Source organism: Abramis brama (assembly GCF_963993115.1).
Source record: "Abramis brama genome assembly, chromosome: 3".
NCBI classification, from domain to species: Eukaryota; Metazoa; Chordata; class Actinopteri; order Cypriniformes; family Leuciscidae; genus Abramis; species Abramis brama.
In genome coordinates, this window is record NC_139965.1 from 23500525 (window position 1) to 23524787 (window position 24263).

General features: G+C 38.9%; 2 protein-coding genes across 5 annotated transcripts in view; one reads left to right on the forward strand and one right to left on the reverse strand.

The window, feature by feature from the left end:
- The window catches only part of rras2 (RAS related 2), a 48257-nt gene that overhangs the window by 3297 nt on the left and 20697 nt on the right, over nt 1-24263 (forward strand). The window lies entirely within an intron of this gene.
- Nucleotides 19116-23535, reverse strand: LOC311078671 (uncharacterized protein). Of its 4 annotated transcripts, none has more exons than XR_014605239.1 (7): nt 23371-23533; nt 20758-20807; nt 20539-20675; nt 20393-20453; nt 20106-20324; nt 19720-19904; nt 19116-19644 (listed from the first exon to the last, which is right to left on the reverse strand). XR_014605239.1 is itself a non-coding variant. In XM_084107630.1 (7 exons), exons 1-6 carry the CDS (start codon nt 23375-23377, stop codon nt 19809-19811), a joined length of 570 nt encoding a protein of 189 aa, XP_083963756.1. In that variant the 5' UTR covers nt 23378-23535; the 3' UTR covers nt 19116-19644; nt 19786-19808. The 4 variants fall into 4 exon arrangements, 1 of the variants encoding a protein (XP_083963756.1); XR_014605240.1 differs by having other exon boundaries at nt 20758-23164; nt 23371-23527; XM_084107630.1 differs by having other exon boundaries at nt 19786-19904; nt 23371-23535.

A 24263-nucleotide genomic window follows, 5' to 3' on the forward strand; every position in this document is an offset into this window, starting at 1 on the left:
GCTCTCTCATTCCTTACAACAAGGCCTATACTATAGACTATAGAGAAAGCAGGAACAACAACGTCCAGCTCAGAGGCTCATGGTAATATTGTGAAGTACTATTACAATTTAAAATAATGTTTTTCTATTTGAATATACTTTTTAAAAAAATCATTTATTTTTGTAACGCAAAGCTGAATTTTCATCAGCCATTTCTTCAGTCTTCAGTGTCATATGATCCTTCAGAAATCATTCTAAGACATATTTAAATTATCAAAAGTGTCAGTAAATCTAAATTATCAAAAGTGACAGTAAAGACTTTTCCACAAAAATATTAAGCAGAACAATTGTTTTCGTCATTGATAATAATAAGAAATCGGGGTGTAACGTTACACAGAAATGACATACCTCGGTTTTGAAGATATGGGTCGGTATGTTTTCGGTATACAGCAAGCAACCTTTTTTTTTTTTTTATTAAACAGTGGTTTACTGAACAAACTATGTCTGTTTAAAAAAATAAAAAAAAGTCTGGTGCTGTTGTAAACTTGTAAATGGGGGAAGAGAGTGCTTATATTGAAGTGCTTAGAAGGTTGGTTAGAATGTAGTGCTTAGAAGGTGGTAGGTTAGAATTATTGCGCTTTCATTCTAATCCGCTCCATCTATTTGACGTGCATGCACGCGCCGGCACTCGTTCGTAAAGTCTGCAAAGTTAAACGTTGGCTCGCTTATTGTCAGGATAAAACTTTATGTGAAATGGAAATACTTGTGTGAAGTTGTAACAGTTACAGTTAAGTGTACAACCGCAAGGTGTGCACTGAGGCACTCTTGAGTTTGAAATTATGTTTCGCACACAGAGAAGTTCTACAAATTCAGTGGTTAAATCAACACTGAATTTGTTAGGTACTGACCTGTACAGAACATTTTCGGTATAAATATGTGTACTGTTACACCCCTAAAAAGAAATGTTTCTTGAGCAAAAAATTATTTCTAAAGGATTGTGTGACACTGAAGACTGGAGTAATGGCTGCTAAAAATTAAGCTTGGCCATCAAAGAAATAAATTACATTAAATAAAAAAAACTAAAATAACTGTATTTGTAATATTTTACAATATTACTGGTGATTTTGATCAAATAAATGCAGCCTTGATGACTTATTTCCTTAAATGTCCCCCTGTGGTGAAAATAAAGTTTTTAATGTTGTTTCTATGTCTATGTGGTGTTTTTAATATGCTTTAAGACAAACCATGTGCAAATTCATGTCAACACCATTGCTGTCACAGGAGGAAGACGAAGGAACACAGGATCCAATACGAAGTGATTTAATAATACAATAAACTGAGGAACTGACAGAAAGTGTTACAGAGCATGTGTGAAAAAAAGGTTAAAACACAAAACACACAAACATTGACAACTGAATACTGAACACAGAGGAACTAAATGCACAGAGGTAACGAACTAAATGATGTGCAGCTGTGGTGGAAGATTAGTGTCCATGGGAACAGATGAGTGGCGGGAAACAAAGACAAAGAAAACATGACTGATGAAAACAAACTGAAAGTACATGAAAGTGAAACGAAAGATGAATGAGCCCAGATAACCATGACAGAACGCCCCCTCCCAGTAGGAGTGACCCCGCTCCGTAGTAGCAGAGATGATGGAGGGGGCTTTGGAGGTGGCCGAGGTGATGATACAGGGAAATACGGTGAAATACGGATGACGAGACCCCGGCGGTGATGATGAAGGGTGTCCGACGGCACAGAGCTGAGAGAAGACAGCCCACAGTGGAGACAAGGGAGGGAGTAACCAAGGTGGCGTGGAGGCTGACATCAACTGGGAGGTGACCGACGGAGGCAGAGCCGATGGATCCTAAGGCGCAGACAGAGAGCCAATGGAGACAAGCGACATCGCTGGCAAAGAAGGCCCAGGCAATCCCGTGGCAACGATCGTCTGAGGAGGAGCTAGACTGCCCAAGGACCGAGGCGATGCCGGTGTAATGGAGGACTGAGGCATACCCGAAGGGAAAGAGGAGCCTGCTGCAGTCGTACGGGTGGAGGAACGGAGTGCAGCGGAATATCCGCAAGTCCGTGGCAGAGGAGTGATGACTGACCAAGGGGGAGCCGGTGGGACGAGGGAACCCGGCAGAGGGTGTCTGGTGGAGCCGAAAGTGGGAGGAGCCAAGGTTGAGCTGAGAGGTCGATGGGCCGAGACAGAGCGCGACTATCTGAGGCCAGAGGCAGAGCCACTGGATCTATCTGCTCAGGTGGTTGAAGGACCTTCGGCTCAACGTGACTGCTTGGACAGGAGATTGCGATGGGCTGCAAACCTCCAACAGAGGTTGGGTTGGAGGACTGGCTGAGCAGGGCGGTGACGGAGGCAGATGAAGATTTGACAGGGTGGAAGGTAACAATACTTTGTTCATGCAGGTGTCTGTGCTGTCTAGAAACAGCCATGAAGTTTCCGAAGAAAAAGATAGAGTCCATTGTGCTGTCTAAAAACAGCGATGAAAAAACAGAAATGGAGTAGGATAGGGTGGGAGATGAACTTATGTAGTGGGCTCACACCCCTGGTCAGACTCACTGGGGGGCTCCTCTTCCAGGGCGAGGGTTCTGCGCTGACCTCTTGTCTTCGGGCACTGGCTGATGCGTCGTGGCGTGTGGTAGCTCTCCGTCTGCGGGGGGCACACATGATTCCTCCGTGGTCACTGGTGGTGGAATGGGCTCTGGATTCGGCTGTGTTCTGGACCGGGGGTAAACACTCTCCAGACACCGGATGATAGCGTCCCTCCAGTTCAATTCAGAGATGTCTGGGAGGTCTATGGGGTGACGGCAATTAGCCTTGATCCAGAACAATGACTTCAGGGTCTCGTCGTCAAAGGTCTGGTGACGGCAAGAAGGCAGAATTATCCAGTGAAGGTAAAAAAGTCCAGGCTCTCATGAGCAATAACAGAAAATTGCGCTGCATAATCCATATGGTCGGTCGATCTGTCACAGGATGAAGACAGAGAAACATGTAACTGAGGAAAACAAACTGAAAGTCCATGAAAGTGAAACTAAAGATGAATGAGTCCAGATAACCGTGACAATTGCTGAGTATTTTCTCTTTAAAACTGCATTGATCTAAAGACATTTTCAAAAACTCGGTTTGAAATCGCTATTGTTTCTGACGTCACAAACCACCTTGTATCTAATCACGTCAACGTGCTGGCGGACTTTATAGCATATCATCACTATGCCCTGAAGCAAAGGAGTCTCATGAGAAACCAGGATATCCTGATTTTTTTTTCTGTTGATATGAACAATCTGGTAGATTTAGCAATATAGCGGGTGTATGATGTATATTATGATGTTATTATGCCTATGATGAACTATATGCCTTTCTCCTCTGATGTTCTGAGTTGTTCAAAGCATTTCTAAGAATGCTTAGTGTTAGAAGGCAGCTCTCTGACTCTGAGATGGTGAATGGGAACATGGTTTGTGTAACATTAGCAACACATTATTAGATGTTTGATAACACAGTCAGACAAAAGGCTAATCATATAAATTACCGTTACGTGTCCGACATTGTAAAGAGCAATACCATTGTGCAGCATTTACCTCAGTAAGTTGGCTGAGTGGATCTCTAAGCTGGAGCTGGTGTGAGTGAGTGGAGGCAGAGCTAATTTGCATATTCAAGGATCCGCATATACTAAATGAAGCAAATGTGTAGTTACATTCAAACCATTTTAAGGCGTAAGGAAAAAAAAATTCACAGGAAAAAAACATTAAAATATGTCATTTTGATGATCAAAGATGAGTTTTAAGGGATACAATTATTGACTACAGGGGGACTTTAAAAATATTTAAAAAATATTTACTCACCCTCGTGTTGTTGCACGCCAGTATAGACTTTCTTTCTTACAAAAGCCCGCAAAAGATGATAGAACAGCACCATAAAAGCGTCAAAGAAGTGGTTTGACTCATACATGATATTTTATATCTTCTGAATTAAATTTAAGTTGTCATTCTCTGAAAATCTTAAAACCGTCGTAGTCCTCCTTTTTGTGTTCACGAGAGAAGCAGTGATCTAGGAATGTGGTTATTTATTTCCAACAATGTGAATGTTGAGCATTTATATCACAGTATTTTTCAAAATTATACTGGTTTCATGGTATATGACGTTATTATTTATTTTTTTCAAGCATGACTGGGTGTTAACCACATTTTCTACTGATTGAGAGAGGAAATACTGCAGTAGATTAACTTAGAATGCCCTATTTTACAGTCATGAGTGAATATTGTAGAAAAATTCCACACTAGTATTAATACAGGTTTGCAAGGCTGTTTACAAACAGGTGCCAACAGGAGCGGCAGAAATATTGGTTTCCCCGGTAGCGGCTGTACACAAAGCAGCGCAGTGCTCAGAAACACTGTTTATTAGGAAAGATAAAGAAAGATTAAATGAAAATAACATAGAAACTTTTCTAAAGTTAGTGAGTTCCCTTCAAAGATGCATTCATTCATTCGCGTTTTGACTTTGAAACGTGCAGTGCTCATGTTTATTCAACGATGTCAAAGTCTTTTGGAAAATCTATTTGTGTCGGGCAGTGTTGATATTGCGAACCAATGTACGGGAAACACTGTAATATAATTTGACCGCTATCAATTATAGTTTAACCTATCCATCTTCACCGTCATATTTAGTAACACATAGGCTACAGCTGTGCTCATATATCATATCATATCATATCATACATTATCATATTCATATCATAACAAAATTAAACACCGGTATTCGGTATGAACCGGTATACCGCCCAGCAATACATTTCACTGTGGATTCTTTGGTAAATCAGTCGCAATTTCGGCACAGGCTTTGCAAAAAGACTTTTATGATATGGACTTGACAGTAATATGACAACATGTAAGTAACTGTGTTAATTCTAATGCCTGATCTGTGACCAATGATTTCTGATGTAATGATTCATGTACAGTCAGATGTTCTTTGTCTATGTGCCAGTAAATCAAACCAGTGACTAAACGGTCAACTTCACATTGTTTCTCTTAGTAGGATGAAAATAATCTGTCATTAAAATGTGATTAAATTATAAATAGAAATCGTTCAAAGAACGCTCCCTTTACATTCGCTGGAGCTGTCAATTACACAGTGTGAGTTTGAGTTCTGAACTCTCGCCAAAACTCTTGTTATAATCAACGAATCTCTTATTTACATCGTGTTTGCACCATGGACTGTTGCACATTGCACTGTTACTTATGATGAAAGCATTCGTTTAGAAATAGAGTTTCAATGATGAGATCACTGCATTCATGCGCTCAACATGTCTGATTGGCTACAATGCTCATCACTGCAACCTTTCATGCCACAATCTAAATATAATGCTATAATCTACACTTTTCACGATTAGTTAATCTTGAGCTGTAATTGTAAAAAAAAAAACGTTTTCTAAAGAGTTCTACATGTAATACTTATTTCATATGCAAAGATGTTAGCCACTCACAGCAGTGGGCGTTTACTCTGAAGTCTCTCAGCAGACATGCCCCTTTAAACAGCATTCAAATCAGAGGGCTAAAATCAGGGTAGGAAAAGCGTTTTATTTCTAAATTATGAAAACATTTTATGTAAAAATCATGCTAACATTATAAGTGCACCCCAGGAAACATTATAAAACAATACAGTTCATGACCCCTTAAAGTCATATCTTTTTTCTTATTAAATCGGATGGTATAGTTTACAAAACAGGTTTGAGTCATTTGTTCACAATAGGTTTGACAGCAGTAAATGTGAAGGACTGTGTGTGGGAGGCTGTGTTTTTGAATGAAGCAGTTAAAAAAGTGAGAGTATAGATGTTGTTTTCTTCCTGCAGACTCACCTGGTGATTTCTCACACTGCTGCACTGATAAAAACATACACACGCTGACTGCACTGATAAACATGCTACTATTTTATCTAAGGTTATGTGGCTTAAAAGCAGCTCTGATTGTTCCTGTGGATCGTCCTTACCTATCGTTATAGGAAGACCTCTCAGCTTTCCCATAACTGTTATTCAAGGATGGATTAAATTGATCAAAAGTGACAAAGACATTTATAACTGTACAATGTTACAAAAGATTTCTAGGCCTATCTCAAATAAATGCTGTTCTTTTAAACTTTCTATTCATCAAAGAATCCTCAAAAAATGATGCAGCACTGTTTTCAACAATGATAATAATAAGAAATCTTCAACACCAAATCAGCATATTAGAATATTTTCTGAAGGATCATGTGACATTAAAGACTGGTTTAATGATGCTGAAAATTCAGCTTTGCCATCACAGGGAATACATTTTATTTTAAAATACTTTTATGCACCTGTTGACCGGTTTTTAGTTTTATTTTGGCTGATCTTTATTCTGGACTTGCACACGAGAATAGCAAGAGGTAGGTTTCAACTGTAGGCTACTTCGGTTTCTTTGCGGGGACACCACCTTCACCTGCCAGTCTATCGGCTCGCTTTCGGGTTAAACTTTACGCGACTGCGCAACTGGGTTATAGGTTGCCAGGTTGAGGTAACAAACAGGTTGAAATTGTATGGTGTGTGGATTGTGTGAATATAATGCATTTAATACAAGATCTGGCAACTGGTCAACATTAGACAAACATATTGGTCCGATTATTCATAAAGGAGTTTAGGCCATGCAAATTACAGGAGTTTCCCGGGAGAAATAACAAACCGGGAGGGGTCCGGGAGAAACCCGGGAAAAACGGGAGTGTTGACAGTTATGGTATAAAGTAGTGTTTATAAGCACAGCGTTGCTTTGTACAGCGGTACCCAAATAAACGCTGCTATTCCATAAGCGCCCCCTTCTGTCAGAGAGTGAATTTGCATTCTAATTTATTATTTTTTAATCCTGCTGATGTTTTGGTTTTGTGCAGGTGTTTTATGTAGCATAATTTCACAAATCTGAAGTCAGACCATTCTGTTTTTGCTTTAAATCTTGATATTATACAATATAAAATTATACAATCTTGTTCAAATAAAAAGCAACTGCTCATGCTACGTGTGTAGCATCTTTGTTTGCGTCATGATTAAAATGCTGTGGTTGCCTCTGATATCAAATGGTTACAGATATCTTTGGTTTAAGGCCAGTTTGGCCTGTTATAAAGCAAATAAACAACAAATAAAAAGAAAAAAAATCATCAACAATTTATAGTGATGCACTGATCATGTTTTTTCATGCCGATTTCAATACCAATAAATCATGCATTTTATTTAATTTATTCCCACAGTGATAAACAGAATTGACTCTGACCAAACTCCTATGAGCGGAGTCATAGTTAATGTCCTCATCTCTGATGTGATACTCTCTAGAGTAGCTGTTAGCTCAAGCCAACCAGTGCACTAGATAATAAATATTGTTAATTGTATGCGTACTTTCTCATTTAGCACATAACAGTTTGGAAAATGTGATTGTTAGTTTGTAATGGGCCTGTTTTTGTTTGTCATGTGAACACGTTAACACATTATGGAAATTGGAATTCTTTCTCTTTTCCCCAAATAATTTCTTATTTAGTGTAACACTAATGGTGTGACGTTTTGTGGGTTGTTGTTGGCCTGACAATTGTTCACATTTGGGTGATTACAGAAACATTGTAGCAAGATAACCTCTAATGGCCTTGATTTGGATATTCTAGATTAAAGGGATAGTTCACCTAAAAATTTAAATTCACTTATAATTTTCTCACCCTCATGTCGTTCCAAACCTCTATGTCTTACTTTCTTTTGTGGAACTTAAAAAATATATATTGGTAACCAAACAGTTTCGGTTCCCATCGACTTCCATTGCATGGATAAAAAAAGTCAATGGTAAACTGTTTAGTTACCAACATTTGCGTTAGGACAGCATTTCGTCCAGCGAAATAAAGTGTAACAATGGATTTGAAAGTGCGCAGTGAAGCCTGGAATCACTTTGATCATGAAAATACAGTTAAGTGCAAGATGTGCAGCACCAACCTGCCACGAGCGCATCCACAACGGGAGTTACACAATCTGACTGTAACTTAGTTCCTTTTGTGCAGATACAAGTTTTAATGTTACGTTTATGTTGTGTATCTAGGATATCTGATAGCCTATGTGTTCTATAGACTGGGCTTCAGTTTACTGATGTTCATTCACTCTTGAGCTTCACCTCATGCAGCTATTCCTTTTAGATGTCTCTTTTTCCAGAACATAGATGCATTATTGTTAATCTAGTTATTTTTCTAGTCATATTTTCATATTTTAATAGATTTCATATTTTTATTTTTCAACATTAATTTTCATTATGGCCATGATGGACACGCCCCATCCCCCGCACACACACCGCCCTCCGAGTACCTGTTTTGAGACAGATTCAGTACTCTAAATGAAAAATTGACAAAAATGGCCATCCCTAGTGAAAACCATGATACACTTGACATTCCAGACTTCTTTGATGAATATAAAGTTTAAAATAACAGCATTTATTTGAAATATAGTTTTTTGGAACAAAATCTTAACTGTCACTTTTGATCAATTGAATGCATCTGTCTATTTGTCTGTCTGTCTTTTAATTATATTTTAAATTATATTTAACAAAATAACAAACCCACAAATCGGTGTTTGACAACTGGAGCACAGCACTCACATGTAAAACATTATTTAATTCAATAATTTAATTGAATTAAATGGATTTCATTGGAAAAATTAAGTCCTAAAAATATATGACATGACCTCTTTAAGGAATAGTACCTTGATCAGACCAGAGACAGGATCGTCTACATGAGGCCTTTGCTTTATTTAAAATCAAGAAAGAGGCCCAGACGCCTCAACATGATCCTCCCACCGGTTTCCTTACAGAAATCCATTGATTCAAACTAGCACATTAGGCAGATGCTGTAAGCATAAACTTCTTAAAAGGGTTACGCTTCGTCCCAGCTGTAGCTTATCCACCGCTGTGCTGACTTATCCGGTTCTTTAATAAAGCACAGCGACAGGCCAATTCATCGCAGTGTCTCAGGAGGCTACACCTCATCATAAGAAATGGAGCACATGGCGTACCTCATTTACTTGCCCGTCTATTGTAGGTTATACACGCCCGGCTCATCTAATAATACACCTCTAGGATGTTTTTCAGCCCTCATTTAAATGAACTGTCTCTTTTCTGATATGCCTTGCTTCTGGAAACACAGCTCTGCACTGGTTAGGGTAGCTGTTTGCAGTAGTGGTAAGTTTTGGTTACATGTGCTTTGAGTATGTGTGTGTTTGAAGGAGAGGAGTGTGACTCTTCATGAGAGGGGGAGGGTATGTAGGCTATGTTTGTCTGATGTTTGTTGAGTGGCGCCCACACACATCTCTCACTCGCATACTGCCTCTTTCGTTAACTTCTGTGGCTTTTATGTGGCTCGCGTTCTTCTGAGGTATCCTGTTTACTTGTGCTAACTGCTGGATGAACATCTACTGACTGAATCATAACTCACACCTTGTCTGCTTTACGCTGTGCTCTGAAAATTATACCACACCTTCTACTCTAAAAGAAAAAACAACATTTCCATTGCGTAACAAACATAATCTGTGGTATGTTTGAATGAGTAGATTTTGAAGTTAAACAATGCTTTTCTTGGAATCGTGCAAATTAGTATGTATGTTTGTTTTTTCCCAAAGAGACTGTCAAATGTTCATATTTTTATTACGCTAGTCGTTTATTAGGTTTAAATGAGGGTAATATAAGGAGATCTGTCATGTCAAACTGTCTGCCACAACATCGGCTGAGCATATTCATAAGTTTGACATCTGATTTAATATCTGCTTATTGATATATCTGACATTTCAATTAAAACCAAAACACTTCCAGAATTATTTTTTGTGAATTTGCCTCTGTTCCACAACAAACTGTTGCGTCACGAAACACAAGATCCAGTTGCGAATGAAAGGTTTTGTTTATTTATGTAAACAGCAAAAGATCAAGACAGGCTGATGTAGATAATACAGGTCGGTGATAGGTCCTTGGCAGCGCGGGGACTGCAGTGGGCTGAAATCCAAATCCTCGCGGATAAAACATCAAACGAGGACGAGCCGAAAATAAACCCGGGCTAAAAGTCCGAAGCTCAGGAACTGGAGGCAGAATATCCGGAGAAACTGGAAATGGATAGAGGGGCACTGAACAGACAGCAAGACGAGATGTGAACAGCAAACAACGATCTGACAATGAACATGACAAACACGAGAATACATATAGGACACATAAACGAGCCGCACCTGCGGCTGATCTGATTGCTCGTCAGCACAGCTGACACTGATAGGCAATCAGACCAGGACAGTACAAACAGACATGAACAGGCAAACCTGCAAACCATGACATTACCCCACCCCCTAGGAGCGTCTCCTGACGCTCCCAGAGGGTCCTACCTGGCGATTGTAATCATCGATAAGGGAGTGGTCCAATATGTCCTGGGCAGGAACCCGACTCCTCTCCTCCGGACCGTAACCTTCCCAGTCCACCAAATACTGGAATCCGCGTCCCCTCCGCCTTGAGTCCAGAATATGACTAACTGAATAAACAGGCTCCCCATCTACGATTCGTGGCGGTGGGAGAACCGGGGTAGGCGGATTAATAGCAGAACGGATAAGGGGTTTAATCTTTGAAACATGGAAGACGGGATGAATTCTCCGGTACGCCGGAGGAAGTTTGAGGCGAACCGTCACCGGGCTAATGATCTTGGTGACGGTAAATGGGCCAATGAATTTTGGATCAAGTTTTCTACAGACGGAGCGGAGAGGAATATCAGTAGATGAAAGCCACACTTTTTGACCAACGATGTAGACTGGAGGCTTCGACCGGTGACAATCGGCCTGGGCCTTAGTGCGCAAACCCACCCGGAGGTTGAGTCTCCCTGGCTCTTCTCCAGATGCGTCTGCACCTCTGGACAAATTCGTGAGCAGAGGGAACCGCGACTTCGGGTTCCAGACTACGAAAAATTGGTGGCTGGTACCCTAAACTACACTCAAACGGAGACAGGCCCGTTGTCGACACTAGTAATGAGTTATGAGCGTACTCAACCCATGAGACATGCTGACTCCAAGAGGACGGATTCTGTGACGCCAAACATCACAAACCCCGTTCCAAATCTTGGTTGGCCCTCTCCGTCTGACCGTTGCTCTGGGGATGGAACCCAGAGGAAAGACTGACACTCGCCCCCAGCAACCGACAAAACTCTCTCCAAAATTTGGATATAAACTGGGGACCCCTGTCAGAGACCACGTCCGTCGGGAGGCCATGAATACGTGGTCTATGACAGCAACCGCTGTCTCTCTGTCAACAAGTCAATAAGTCAACTTTGTGAACAAGGAAGCGCCCTGCAGTCTCTCGAAACCCGAAGACATCAGTGGCAAAGGATTAGTATTCTTTACCGTGATGCTGTTCAGTCCTCGATAATCAATTCAAGGATGCAGGGAACCGTCTTTCTTTCCCACAAAGAAGAACCCCGTCCCTGCAGGAGAGGAGGAAGGGCGGATGAGTTTGGCTGCTAGAGAATCAGAAATATATTTCTCCATGACCTCCCTCTCCGGAGCGGAAAGTGAGTATAATCTGCCCTTAGGCGGAGACGTACCTGGCAATAAGTCTATAGTAAAGTCATAGGGACGATGCGGAGGAAGAGAAGCAGCCCGAGACTTACTGAACACTTCCTTCAGGTCAAAGTACTCCCCGGGCACGTTACATGTCTGCCTGTTCATCCTGCAACACAGAAGAACAAGCAGACACCAAACAAGACGCATGACAGCTTTCACTCAAAGACATAATAGTGTTCTGGCGCCAGTTTATGTGAGGGCCACCCGTCGGTAACCTCTTCCCTACTGATGGGCCTTGGCTTTTACGGGACACTTTACAGCAAAGTGTCCTGTGGCTCCACAATAGAGACAGAGTCCATGTGCTTTTCGCCGCTCCTTCTCCTCCCGGGAGAGGCGAGCTCTCAGATGTTGTAGTTGGTTAGTTAGTTCAGAGACCTGCGCTACCAAGGCCTGAACTGCTCGACCGGTTGCCGTAATCTGCTCATCTTGACAATCAAAACGAACGTTGTTATTGTTCATAATGTCTCTCAGTTCAGTAATATTCGCTGGATCCATCTTGGTCACATCGTTCTGTTACGTCACAAAACACAAGATCCAGTTGCGAATGAAAGGTGATGTTTATTTATGTAAACAGCAAAAGATCAAGACAAGACAGGCTGATGTAGATAATACAGGTCGGTGATAGGTCCTTGGCAGCGCGGGGACTGCAGTGGGCTGAAATCCAAATCCTCTCGGATAAAACATCAAACGACGACGAGCCGAAAATAAACCCGGGCTAAAAGTCCGAAGCTCAGGAACTGGAGGCAGAATATCCGGAGAAACTGGAACTGGATAGAGAGGCACTGAACAACGAACAACGATCTGACAATGAACATGACAAACGCTAGACTACATATAGGACACATAAACGAGCCGCACCTGCGGCTGATCTGATTGCTCGTCAGCACAGCTGACGCTGATAGGCAATCAGACCAGGACAGTACACACAGACATGAACAGGCAAACCTGCGAACCTTGACACAAACATGATATTTTTACTAGTCAGTTGATTCAAAATTTTTAAATTAAATTTAATAATAATCAATAAATGATTGTATATCAATATCAGATATTTGCTGAAAATACTCTATTGATATTATTGTAAATAACTGACAGTACAAAAAATAACTTTAGGAATCAATATGGCATTTGTTTTATTAATGTACACTGTAAAAAAAAATTACATCCCCAAGTCAAAAATTTCAAGTGACCGATAACATCTAAATTTTTCAATTAGTCTGACGTATTATTTCTCATTGAGCCAATGTTAACAGACTATTGCAACAAGAATTTCACTTGGGCCAATTGAAAAATTTAGATGTTATCGGTCACTTGAAATTTTTGATTTGGGAGGGTTAGAATTTTTTTACAGTGTATCATTGAACATAAGTCGACAGCAATTCATTTTGCAGTGAAGTTTGTCAATATGTCCATGGTAGACATACGTGTTGACAGGACGTGTTCTTGCTTCCAGTCTACACTATTTTAAAAAAAAAAATTTTTTCTATGTACAGGTGATTCAGACTGACATGTTTGGTCAACCATCATGTATCACAGTTTTTTGCAGCATCAGGATCTATAGACACTGCATCAAGTTTGAAGTTTGAAACATGTTTTGAGACACCTGTTTTCTATATATACTTTGTTTTATTCAGGAAAGACACATTAAATTGATCAAAAGAGACATTAAAGACATTTATTATGTTACAAAAGATTTCTATGTCAAATAAAATATTTTCTTTTAAGCTTTCTATTCATCAAAGAATCGCAGTTTACATAAAAATAGTACGCAGAACAACCATTTCAAAATTCATAATGGTAACTTTACAATAAGGTTTCATTAGTTAACTACTTTAGTTAACTTAAACTAACAATGAACAATACTTCTACAGCATTTATTAGTCTTAGTTAATGTTAATTTAAAGTTTTACTAATACATTATTTAAATCAAATGTAATTGTTAACATTAGTTAATGCACTGTGAATTACATGAACAAACAATGAATGACTGTATTTTTATTAACTAATATTAACAAAGATTAAAAAATACTGTAACAAATGTATTGTTCAGTGTTAGTACATGCTAGTTAATACATATTAACTAATGTTAACAAATGATACCTTATTGTAAAGTGTTACCTAAACGGTAATAAAAAATTATGTATTGCAAATCAGCATATTGGAATGATTTCAGAAGGATTATGTTACACTGAAAACTGGAGTAAGTTACTTTTTTTTTTAATATATTAAAATAGAAAACAGTTATCTTAAATTGAAATATGTCATCATTTGTTTCCCCTTTATATTTAATCTAATAAATAGAGACTTGGTGAGCACAAGAAACTTCTTTCAAAAACATTTTGAAAATCTTACCAACCCCAAAATATTGAAACAGAACTGTTCTCTATTTTATTTTTGCAAGCTGGTTGAAAAGTTATTTGCTTTCTGAAGCTGGGTGGGTAATATGCAAGTCTTTATTGTGGCAGTAAGCTTGGAACAGTCGCACACAGGGGGGATGTTGTGAAAGTGCTGACTTGATATCACACCCCCAGACAATTGCAGTTGCTCAACCCCCCCACTCTCTTTCAGTCTTTCTTTCATTGTGCTGTGGAGCAACGTTTAAGCCTTTTGGCATTGCCTACCCTGATGATTTTCCACACAGGCACGTGCCACGGGGTCAGTGGCTTTATAGTGGGCTTTGATGAAGTTACAGTTCAGCTGCTCTTTAAGTCACTGAGCTCATGGCGCCTTCCCCCGGAAGTCTGGCCAGTGAATCAGCCCCCCTTCCCTGCATTCCTCATGAGCCCTCAGTGTTCATACATACCTCACCTCACCCTGTCCCCTGGACATCATGCACCACCATCATTTAAAGTTGGCATGAAATGAAAATTCACCTTTTTTAAATGCATGTTATTGATCAGACAAATAAAATGCATCCATTTTTTTCATATATTTATATATATATATATATATGTGTGTGTGTGTGTGTGTGTGTGTGTGTATAAAATAGGTAACACTTTATTATAGGGTACGTAGTTACACATTACTACATGTATTTACTATAATAATAACATTAAATTATGTATAATTATGCATGTAGTTAATTAATAATACTTAGTACTTATTTGACTATGTACATTGTATTATACAGTACAATGTAACTGTCACCTTAAAAAAGTGTAACCAAAAATATATTAGTAATTTTAAATATCAGAAAGAACTCTATATTCTGCTGAAATGAGACCTCTCTCTCGTGACATATGGCAGACTCCAGTCATTTTGTCCGCAAACCCTACCCCTTTTTATAATCGACTGCAAGCTCGCATGTTAGCTGTAAGCGGTTTACGTTTAGTTCAGACACACTGATAGTAATCCAGTGCCATGGATTCCTGAAATTCATTCACATTGTCAGAGTTGACAGGAACTGAGGATTTCAGAAATCCAGGCTCAGTGATTCTAATAATCCCATTTCCTATGACCAGCCAAAGGCCTTTGTAGTGCAATAAATGAGGACCTTTCATAATATATTTTGTATAATCATTTAATATAATAGGTATTTGTGTAAAATAATCTTAAAGCACACATCATCAATGTCAATGTCATCCATATCCAACTGATCACTGTACAGCAGGAGATCTTCCTAGTCTGCTGAATCAGTTTAGACAGCGCAGCTGTTGCAGGGCTGTCGCATAGAAAGCAGGGGGCCAGAGAGCTCCTCAACAGGTGACGGACGTGTGTCTCACAGCCTGCTTCGCGACCCAGAGAGCATGTGGCCCACTAGAACCACTTGGCCTCGGAGGACACATGTCAAGTGGGTCTGATAAACGTTTGGCATAACCAACCAAAGCATTTGATATTTTTGTTTTGCAGGACTTGACCCCAGATTGCACTCATATATCTCTGGTTGCGGTATCTTCAGCAACAAAAACATTCTTTCAGGAATTAGGATCTAATTCCTCTGTCAGAATTAGAGTGATGTTTTTTAGCAAAGAGGAGCGTTTTGATTTAGGCTGATCCATATCAGCTTCCCTGGGTTTAAAATGGTTATGAATTGTACTGCTCTACTCTCTTTCTCAAACTTGAGGGCCCATGAGGACAGTTGGTGCATAGTACCATTAGCTCTTATTTATTAGCAGCAGTTTGGTGCTTTAATAGCATTTCTGTTCTCTGTGCACTGGGAGACCGCTGGCCTAAAACGGTAATGGCGCTGTATTTCTGTCAGGCTGCCAAGCAAAGATCTCATTCTGTTAGTCTTTCTGGAACAACACACAAGCCTCTCTTTAACTTCTAAAATATTGTAATATTACGTAGCCAGAAAGCTGTGTGAAGGTTTTTTGATTAGAAAAGTCCTCTTTTGTCCTTAGAATGTCACGGTGGCAGAGGAATTCTGACCGTGTGGGTGGTTAGTGTCGAGCAACCATAAAAGAAGGCTGTTTGATTAGACAGGGGTCGAGAGGGTTACTGCTCTCGGCCCTCTTGTGCTGCTGATAGTCGTTTTTGACACGGCTGGCTCGTTCCACATTCCAAGCATTTAATGACTGCAGTATGCTAACACATGACTTCATCCAACTCTGTGTCATGTTCTTCCTGGAATCTGAAGCGGTCCGGTAATTAGTGCTGCTGACCAAGGCGAGTGTCACTATTAGTGTTGCTCATACTTAAGAGGCGAGAATTTGAACAAACTCTTGACCCAAAGGATTAGATTTTGCCATGTAAGTCATCTCACACTGTTTGTGCTACAAGCGTAAATGAACGTGAATTGTGATTTCAATTGTGATTTCAATTGTGACCAAAAATAGTTTACCCAAGTCTTCTTGCACATTTAATTCAATAAAATGCATTCACCAAGTTATTGGTTTTGGTAAAAACAATGCAATGTTTAAGAAATTGTACAGTGCAGTAGGGCTACCAACCATTGCTGTCCTGTGCACATTCACAAGCCCACGTTCATGCGAGATACAGAAATGTGGCACCATTCATAACAGAAAAGAAAGTATATACTACTTTTTTATGACCGATACTGCAATCTTGAATATCTGCCGATACCGATGCCGATGCTTTATCAGTTTAAATATCTATAAAATATCAGACACTATCTTTTGCCAAGATGTGTGAATTAATTCGGCATGACTCTAGCAGTGCATTGATACTCGATAGCATTAACCCTTGTGCATCAATTAAAAAAAGATACACATAGCTACATAGAGGACAAAAATGTCTGTGTCAAAAAACTGTCATAAAAAATTGAAGCCTGGGAGCGCAGACTTAAGTTTGGTATCATTTTAAAGAATACCCTTGGCAGATTATTGCTGAAGTAAAAAAAAATTAATAAGTAAATCCCAAAAAAAGTTATATAGGTTTAAGTTTATGAAAATTATTTATGAACATTATTTTATATAAAATATATATTTTATGAAACAAGTTGAACTCTAAAACGGCTAGAAAATCAAAGCCATAAATCTAAATAAGTTGTGTTCCAAATTTGAGGTTGATATCTCAAAAAATGAGCTTTCGGTAAGATTTTGTTTACACCTGGTATTAAGATATGTTTTGGTGGATCGGATCACAAGTTGACGACGCTAAATACAGGTGTAAACAGGGTCTAAAATGTTTTGAGCTTGTCCACTTTCGACCACTTTGAGAGGTAGATAAAAACTCATTCATCCACAAAAGACCACCTACTGACTTAATGCATAAACCTTATGGAAAGCGTATAGCCAGACAGGATTTAAACTTTGTTGGCTAGAGACCCAAGTTTGGTTTGAAGACGAAAAACATACCAAGCACAATGTTCTCACAATGTTATTTCCTGATTTCTAACAAGCACTCACAGCATTCTGCATGGTCTTGCAGCTATCAGAGCCGAAAAGAAAGCTGAAGCTATCCGCATGTTTTTCCCTTGTGTCCGGGCGCATACCCATACAATTACCTGCCCATAGACCCTCCCCTCGAAGAAATCATGACAGAAGTGGTTGCAACTCTTTAAATATATACTCATAAATACGCTAATAAGGCTTCTGGAGTCGGTTTTGTGAGAGAATTTTACTTCCGCATCTCGAAAACCGCCAAACCGGAAGTGATGTAACGGGAGGGAGGGCGGCCAATTTGAACAATAGGAAAGTAATGGATCGCAATGACAGGAAATTGTAAATGTTTATGCGTATGATGGACCTCAGCCATATAATTATGAGCCAAGAGAGCAGGGACAGGCCAGGATTTGACAAAATAACGGTCAGAGGAGACATATTGAGTTGTGGTGTGAGGAGAACCAGTGGAGAACAGGGCAGGTGTCTTGGTGACCAGTGTTAGCTTATAGATATACACGTTAACATTGAGTGTGTTTACATGCACACTAATAATGCAGTTATAATGGGATTTCGGCAATATTGCGATTAAACCTCATGTAAGCGCAATACTTCGATCAAATTAATGTGATTAAGCTCATAATCGTAGTAACCATATTCTCATTAAACTATGTGGTGTACACTGATTTTAATCACAATAAACAGGCATGCAAACTCCTTAATCGCATTACCGCTCTGACCAAAGTGCACGGTGCTACACGGATGCCATGTGTTGTTCACACAATTTCTTTTTGCCTTTTTGCTTTTTTGCTGTGACAGGACAGTATAGAATGGACAGGAAGCGAGGTGGGAGAAAGATGGGGGATGGGATCGGGAAAGGTCCGCGAGCCGGTGTGGTGAATAATCGGGTCCGGCTGAAGAAATGGGTCCGGGCTGAGGACCCAAGCAATCCGATTGGCTCAAAGCCCGTTTTATGGGTAATCGCTTTAGTGCCTGGTTACAAATCATACAAAATCACTTTATTATAGAAGACGTTTGTACTACGTTATAACGAATCATTAATGTATTTAATGTATTCTAAAGTATACGTTTCATATACTAGTATTTAACCGAAGCTATAGATTGTGAAATTAAACATTTCTCGTTGGTAGTGTTTTTTAGTTAGCTTAGATAATAGCATAGCATACAGCTAACGTTATCCGATGATCGTGATTCGTGCTATGAGCTTTTCCTGAGCTTATACTGCACTGATACTGCCTTACCATATTCACAGCCATTCGTAATGCAATTATAATTATGTAATTATTTTGTACACTTTTATTTATTAAAATATTCTTAAAATAATGCTTATTTGTGTATATTACTATTTTTCGTATTACCAGTTTAGACATTTAAATAAATTACAGAATGCTAGCTATGTTTTGTGGGTATAAATATTAAATCTAGCCTTGACTAAAGAACAGTATAATAAAATTATGGAATCACAATTTTTAATGTGATTAATCAAACCCCTTAATTCATATAATAATGTTTTATTTGAAAGAAATAACATTTTTAAAGTATGTTTTGTGACAAAGTTATTTGTTATTAAGCAATGGGGCATAAAATGCTTTTTTATTTCAAGCATGTCATTTGTGTACTAATGCATATGATTTATGTCAGAATTAATTCTTAATACAGAACATCATACAACACAATAACATTTAATGTAATAAAATGAGAGAACCAAAACTTATATAAAAATTTAATTAAATTACACAATACAATACATAATGAATTCAACTGAATTATGAGATGTAATATATTACATTTTTATTAACACAAAACTACAAGCAAAATGCACATCGTTTTAGGACATTTATAGAGCTTTTTAAAATACACAACAATACAAAGCAGCTTTAAACAAACATACTCTAGTATGTATTTACTTTCCTAAACACTTTTGTGATAGTCCTCTGGCTATACATTGTGGAGATTTAAAAACAATTAATGTTGAGTTAGCTGTGTTAAAATATTTAATGAACTGTAAGGTTAAAGTTTTTTGAGAGCTAATGAGACACAAATAGATGCAGTGTCTTTTGCTGTATGTAAAGTCAGATCTTTAGTTTGAAGTAAATTCATGTTGTATGTGCAGTCAATTCTTTGTGGAACCATCCTAAGGCCTAGATGATGCAGTCAGTCAGTTTCCCCTTTAGATGGTGCGGTCGTGACCTGGTAGGTGAGGAGGCTGGACTAGGTGTCATGGACTGACTTGAGGAACTCTGTAAAAACACACAAACAACATGTCACATGCAACCGTACACTTGCAGTCCTTAGTGCTATGGAACATCACTCACTGTTTTTGCTTTGATATGCAAACTCAAAGGTGCAACGCAGCTTCAGACGTAGTTAGCTCGTTGAACCTGGGTGCCATGGATGGACTGGCTTAAAAGGCTATTTTAATGACACACTCCACAAGATAAGATATATCAGCCCAAAAGTGACTGAAACCTTCCGTTCGTCTCAGTATTGTAAGGCTGATCTGTACAACAAAAGATAAAAAAAAGTAATTACTTAATGAGTTAGTTTAATGAGTTAGTTCACAAAAACATATAAAAATCAGCCATCAGTTTCTTCCAACATATTATCAAATGATACCAGGGTGAGAAAATGATGTGTTTTTTTGGTGATATAAAAAATTCGAGTACTTATTTGTACCAACACAATCCCATAAAATGCTTACCTCAGGAATCAATTCACACATTACAAGGTCGATATGTTCAAGCTTTTTGTCCTTCTTTTGCTCAAACACAATGTTGTCGATGTGTCCTAAAAGTTCCTCAACATGTGCTGACAAGGCTGGATGAAAGCTCTTAGGTTTTGCCATTTTCCCAGTCTTCATTTGCCACCATTTGTTCCACGTGGGTTTCACCAAGCCTTTCACAATTCCTTGAAACAACTCCTGAAAAAAATATTTAGTATAGCAAACAATATCTAGCCATTTTAAATTTTGTAAGGTCTTATATGTACCTGAATTTCAGCATCACTGACAAGAGAACAAATTCCTTTTTTTTCCACCTCCTCGACTGTCCTAAATTTAAAAAATCAACGATCTACTTGATTTATTAAACTTTTAAGTTGATTTATATGAATGAGGACACTCATTTTACACATACCTTTTATACGTCATATGCTGAACAGCATATGCTGCCATTGATGATGCGTGATATCTTCTCAGATGCCACAGATCTTCTCCCTGTATCACCTCGTTTTTCATAGAGGTCCATTTGTCCCTCACCTCCATTTCTGCCATCTAATGCAATAAACACAGTTGTTAAAGTAATGTAGATAAAAATAAAATAAAATAAATAAATAAAAGCATTTTTTTAACTTACTGTACAAACCAAAACCCCACAGTTGTTAGAGTCAGCCAGCCTCCACTGTTCTGGGTACTCAACAGTCCATTTTCCCAAGTCCCAAGTATTTCGGAAGGCATTGAAAAAAAGAAATTAATAAATGTACATTAGTAAATAAAGATCACAATTTTAACATTTACAAAGCACATAATACCATAGTATAGCCAGGTCCATCGCAGAAATTGACTTGTAGTAAAAAGCAGTGTCCGTGAAACCATTATTTTGCATCCTCTGAATAGGTTGGATCTGGGACATTTATGTGTTTTTGCTCTCCCGTCATGTGTGATATCAATTCTCGTTAATTAAACCACCCCCACTGTACTAAGCACGCTCAACTGAACACATCACACTAATTTTCAAGTCATTTCAGTGTTTAATTTGCATAAAAATGAGTGTCCTCGAAACCACTATTTGGCGGCAAAATAGTGGCTTCGCAGACACGGTGGTTTTTAAGCTCAGCTTTCGAAATATTTTGATGAAACCTGTTTATCAGCACTCAGCGGGCTCCCCTGAGTCCGTAGCACCAAGTGTCATCCCAAAATTCCACTGTCCGTGAAACCACTATTTTGCACAGTGTAACAAATGCTACCTGGGATCTCCATATCTCAGCTCTGGAAGGCTCTAGAGCCTCCAATCTTGCACTCCTGTCTGCGCATCAGCACCCTCTATCCGAATCCAAGGTTTCAAGAAGATCCAAGAAACTTTATTTTTCGACCCAAAAAAAACGACAGGGCCTGTAGGCCTTATAGTTTTTTTGGGTCGAAAAATAAAGTTTCTCGGATCTTCTTGAAACCTTGGATTCTGATAGAGGGCGATGAGGCGTAGAGATGAGTGCAAGTCCTGGCTCTCTACACCTCCCCTGAGCTGAGATATGGAGATCCCTTTTTAAATATGTACAAATAACTTTTTAACGTATGCTTTTCTGGTAACAGGGCTGACACAATGAGCGTGTCCCTGTCTTTCAGATATTACATGAACTCAAAGAAAAGAAGAGAACACTTGTCTTCTACCATCAACTTCATGAAAGGCAGATGATGCAAGGAGAAGTAGAAAAATCATACTGAGGGACATGCCATTTTCAACATTTCTGCAAGATGCTGTGCACAAAAATGTGATTAAAATCCTTTAAAAACAAAAGAAACAGAAATTAATTTATTCTTATATTATTAGACATATTATGGAAACTAAATTATAAAATATTTTATTTGTTTTATGGTTTATTAAGATTTACAGAGCTTTTTTTTCTAAGGGACACAAAATGGCACGTTTACGTATAATGACCCAACTTTGATAGGACTCATTAGATATTGCTTGATGCTGCAATATTTTTTTTTACCTACAAGAGTCTCCTAGGATAGAAGGAATGGGTGGATATTCCGGAGCAACTTGGCATTTCTGACTGACCATTTGCCATCTTGGTTTGGAGGGGGGAAAAAATCGAAGCACAACGGCTTGCCACTTGGTTTAAATATATAGGATGATGCACCAGGGTGGGTCCACTGAAGAGGATGATGTGCAACTATGCCATCAAAACCCGTGCAAATTTAAGAATTTTTTTTTTTAATAGCTGTCCACTGTAGTGACCACTATGCATGAAAGGGTTAATCCATATAAAACAGCGATTAATCTTGCAAAGTACGTTTTGGTGTTACTGCTATCATTACGTTAGTAATTCATTAAGTTAACTAAAAAGTGTCGCTATGTTGTGAGAAGGTATTCCTTTGCAGAGATCCCAACCGTAACTAAGCATTTAACAAACAGAAAAAAGTGACATCTCATTACCAGATGTTCTCCAGTCCTAAAAGTAAAACAAAAACACAAACAATCTGTATTTAAAAGATCTTTTAGAAAGTCATGGACTCTTTTGAGCCTTTGTCAGTGATACTCTGAAATACTTCCCATCCCATACATGAAAAAAATACATGCCATGTTGGTGATATCATATATAAAATAAAATGACACAACCCTGTCTCTTTTTGTTAAATTTCAGTTTTATTGATCAATAATAGCAATTATGAAAGTATAAGTAGCCATACAAGTCAAGAAATAAAGTAATTAAACGATTCAGTCAAACATAAGTCAGCAGGCTACAACGTTAAAGATAAATAGCCTAAATAATTTAACGTTATATAAAGTTATGAAACTAAAACTTTGCCCTCAGCCAAAACGATTTGCCAGGGAACAAAATATAGATTAATGATTTCAAAGATCGTCCCACAAGACGAATTATATCTCATGTTTAACCACTCCACTAGACTAGAGAGCAGCAGCAGCTCTAGCCGAGGTAAGGCTGTTCCAAGCGGGATACATGAGCGCTGAGCAAACGGTGATCCCTTGGATCTCACATCTCCGAAAACGTCAGATCAAATTTTTAAATAGGCGCTATCTGTATAAACAAACAACATATTTGAGCTTTAAACAACTACATTATCGACTGAAAAACTCTTAAAACTACATTTCGTGACACAATAACAGTAGTATTTTTAAATTTCGCGGTCTTTCTCCTGCTATTGACGCAACTTGAGATTTTAAATATTAGCTATAGAATATACACGCTTTACATATACAATATAAAATTTAATTCAATCTTACCTTGCATATAGCAGCGGGATTTAGCATTCTACATAAAGCTACCACATAATAACACTAAAACAGCTCACGTTAGCTACAAGTTATCGCGAGAACAGATTTAGATCAGGCATACTACTGGCATACTAATGGGGTCCTCAGCCCGGACCCATTTCTTCAGCCGGACCCGATTATTCACCACACCGGGACTCGAACTCGGGCCGCCTGAGCGCAACGGCGCTACATTTTGGCGTGCTGACCACGAGGCCATCGGCACAATTTCATGAATGAACTCCGTGACATTACTTTGTAACATTACTGTTGACTTTGTCAACAGCACTCGCTGTGCAGTCTCTGCTCCATATCTTCATCCAGACGGCACGAAGAACACGACAACAGCAGGCAAACCCAGCATTGCGATACCAAATAATATACAGTGCGTTAGTGCTGCACGATTAATCGTATCGCTACCGCGATGTCAAGCCTACACGATTATATGACGCAAAATGCTGCGATTTTATATTAAATAAACAAATTAGCGCTGTTAACGCAATTAACGCAGCATCTGTTAATTTTTGGCATCCTTTGGCTAGTGTTACATGATCCCGCTCTTATTCATGCAAATGCTTTTAAACCATTCATGCGTGATAAGACAAAAAAGAACGCGCTGTCAGTGAATGTCCTCCTGACACACACACACACACACACGACCCAGATAGACGCGCGCCAGTATCAAGTTCTCTTTTGCTGTAGAACGAACAACACACATGTAGGCTATGCCAAAATTAACGCGCTGCCTGTGAATGTCCTGACTGTGACACACAGAAAGACTCACGCTAATATCGTGCGTGCGCACAAAACAGCATGCCAGAATACAGTTCTCTTTCGAGCTTGAACGAACAATAACACACACAATT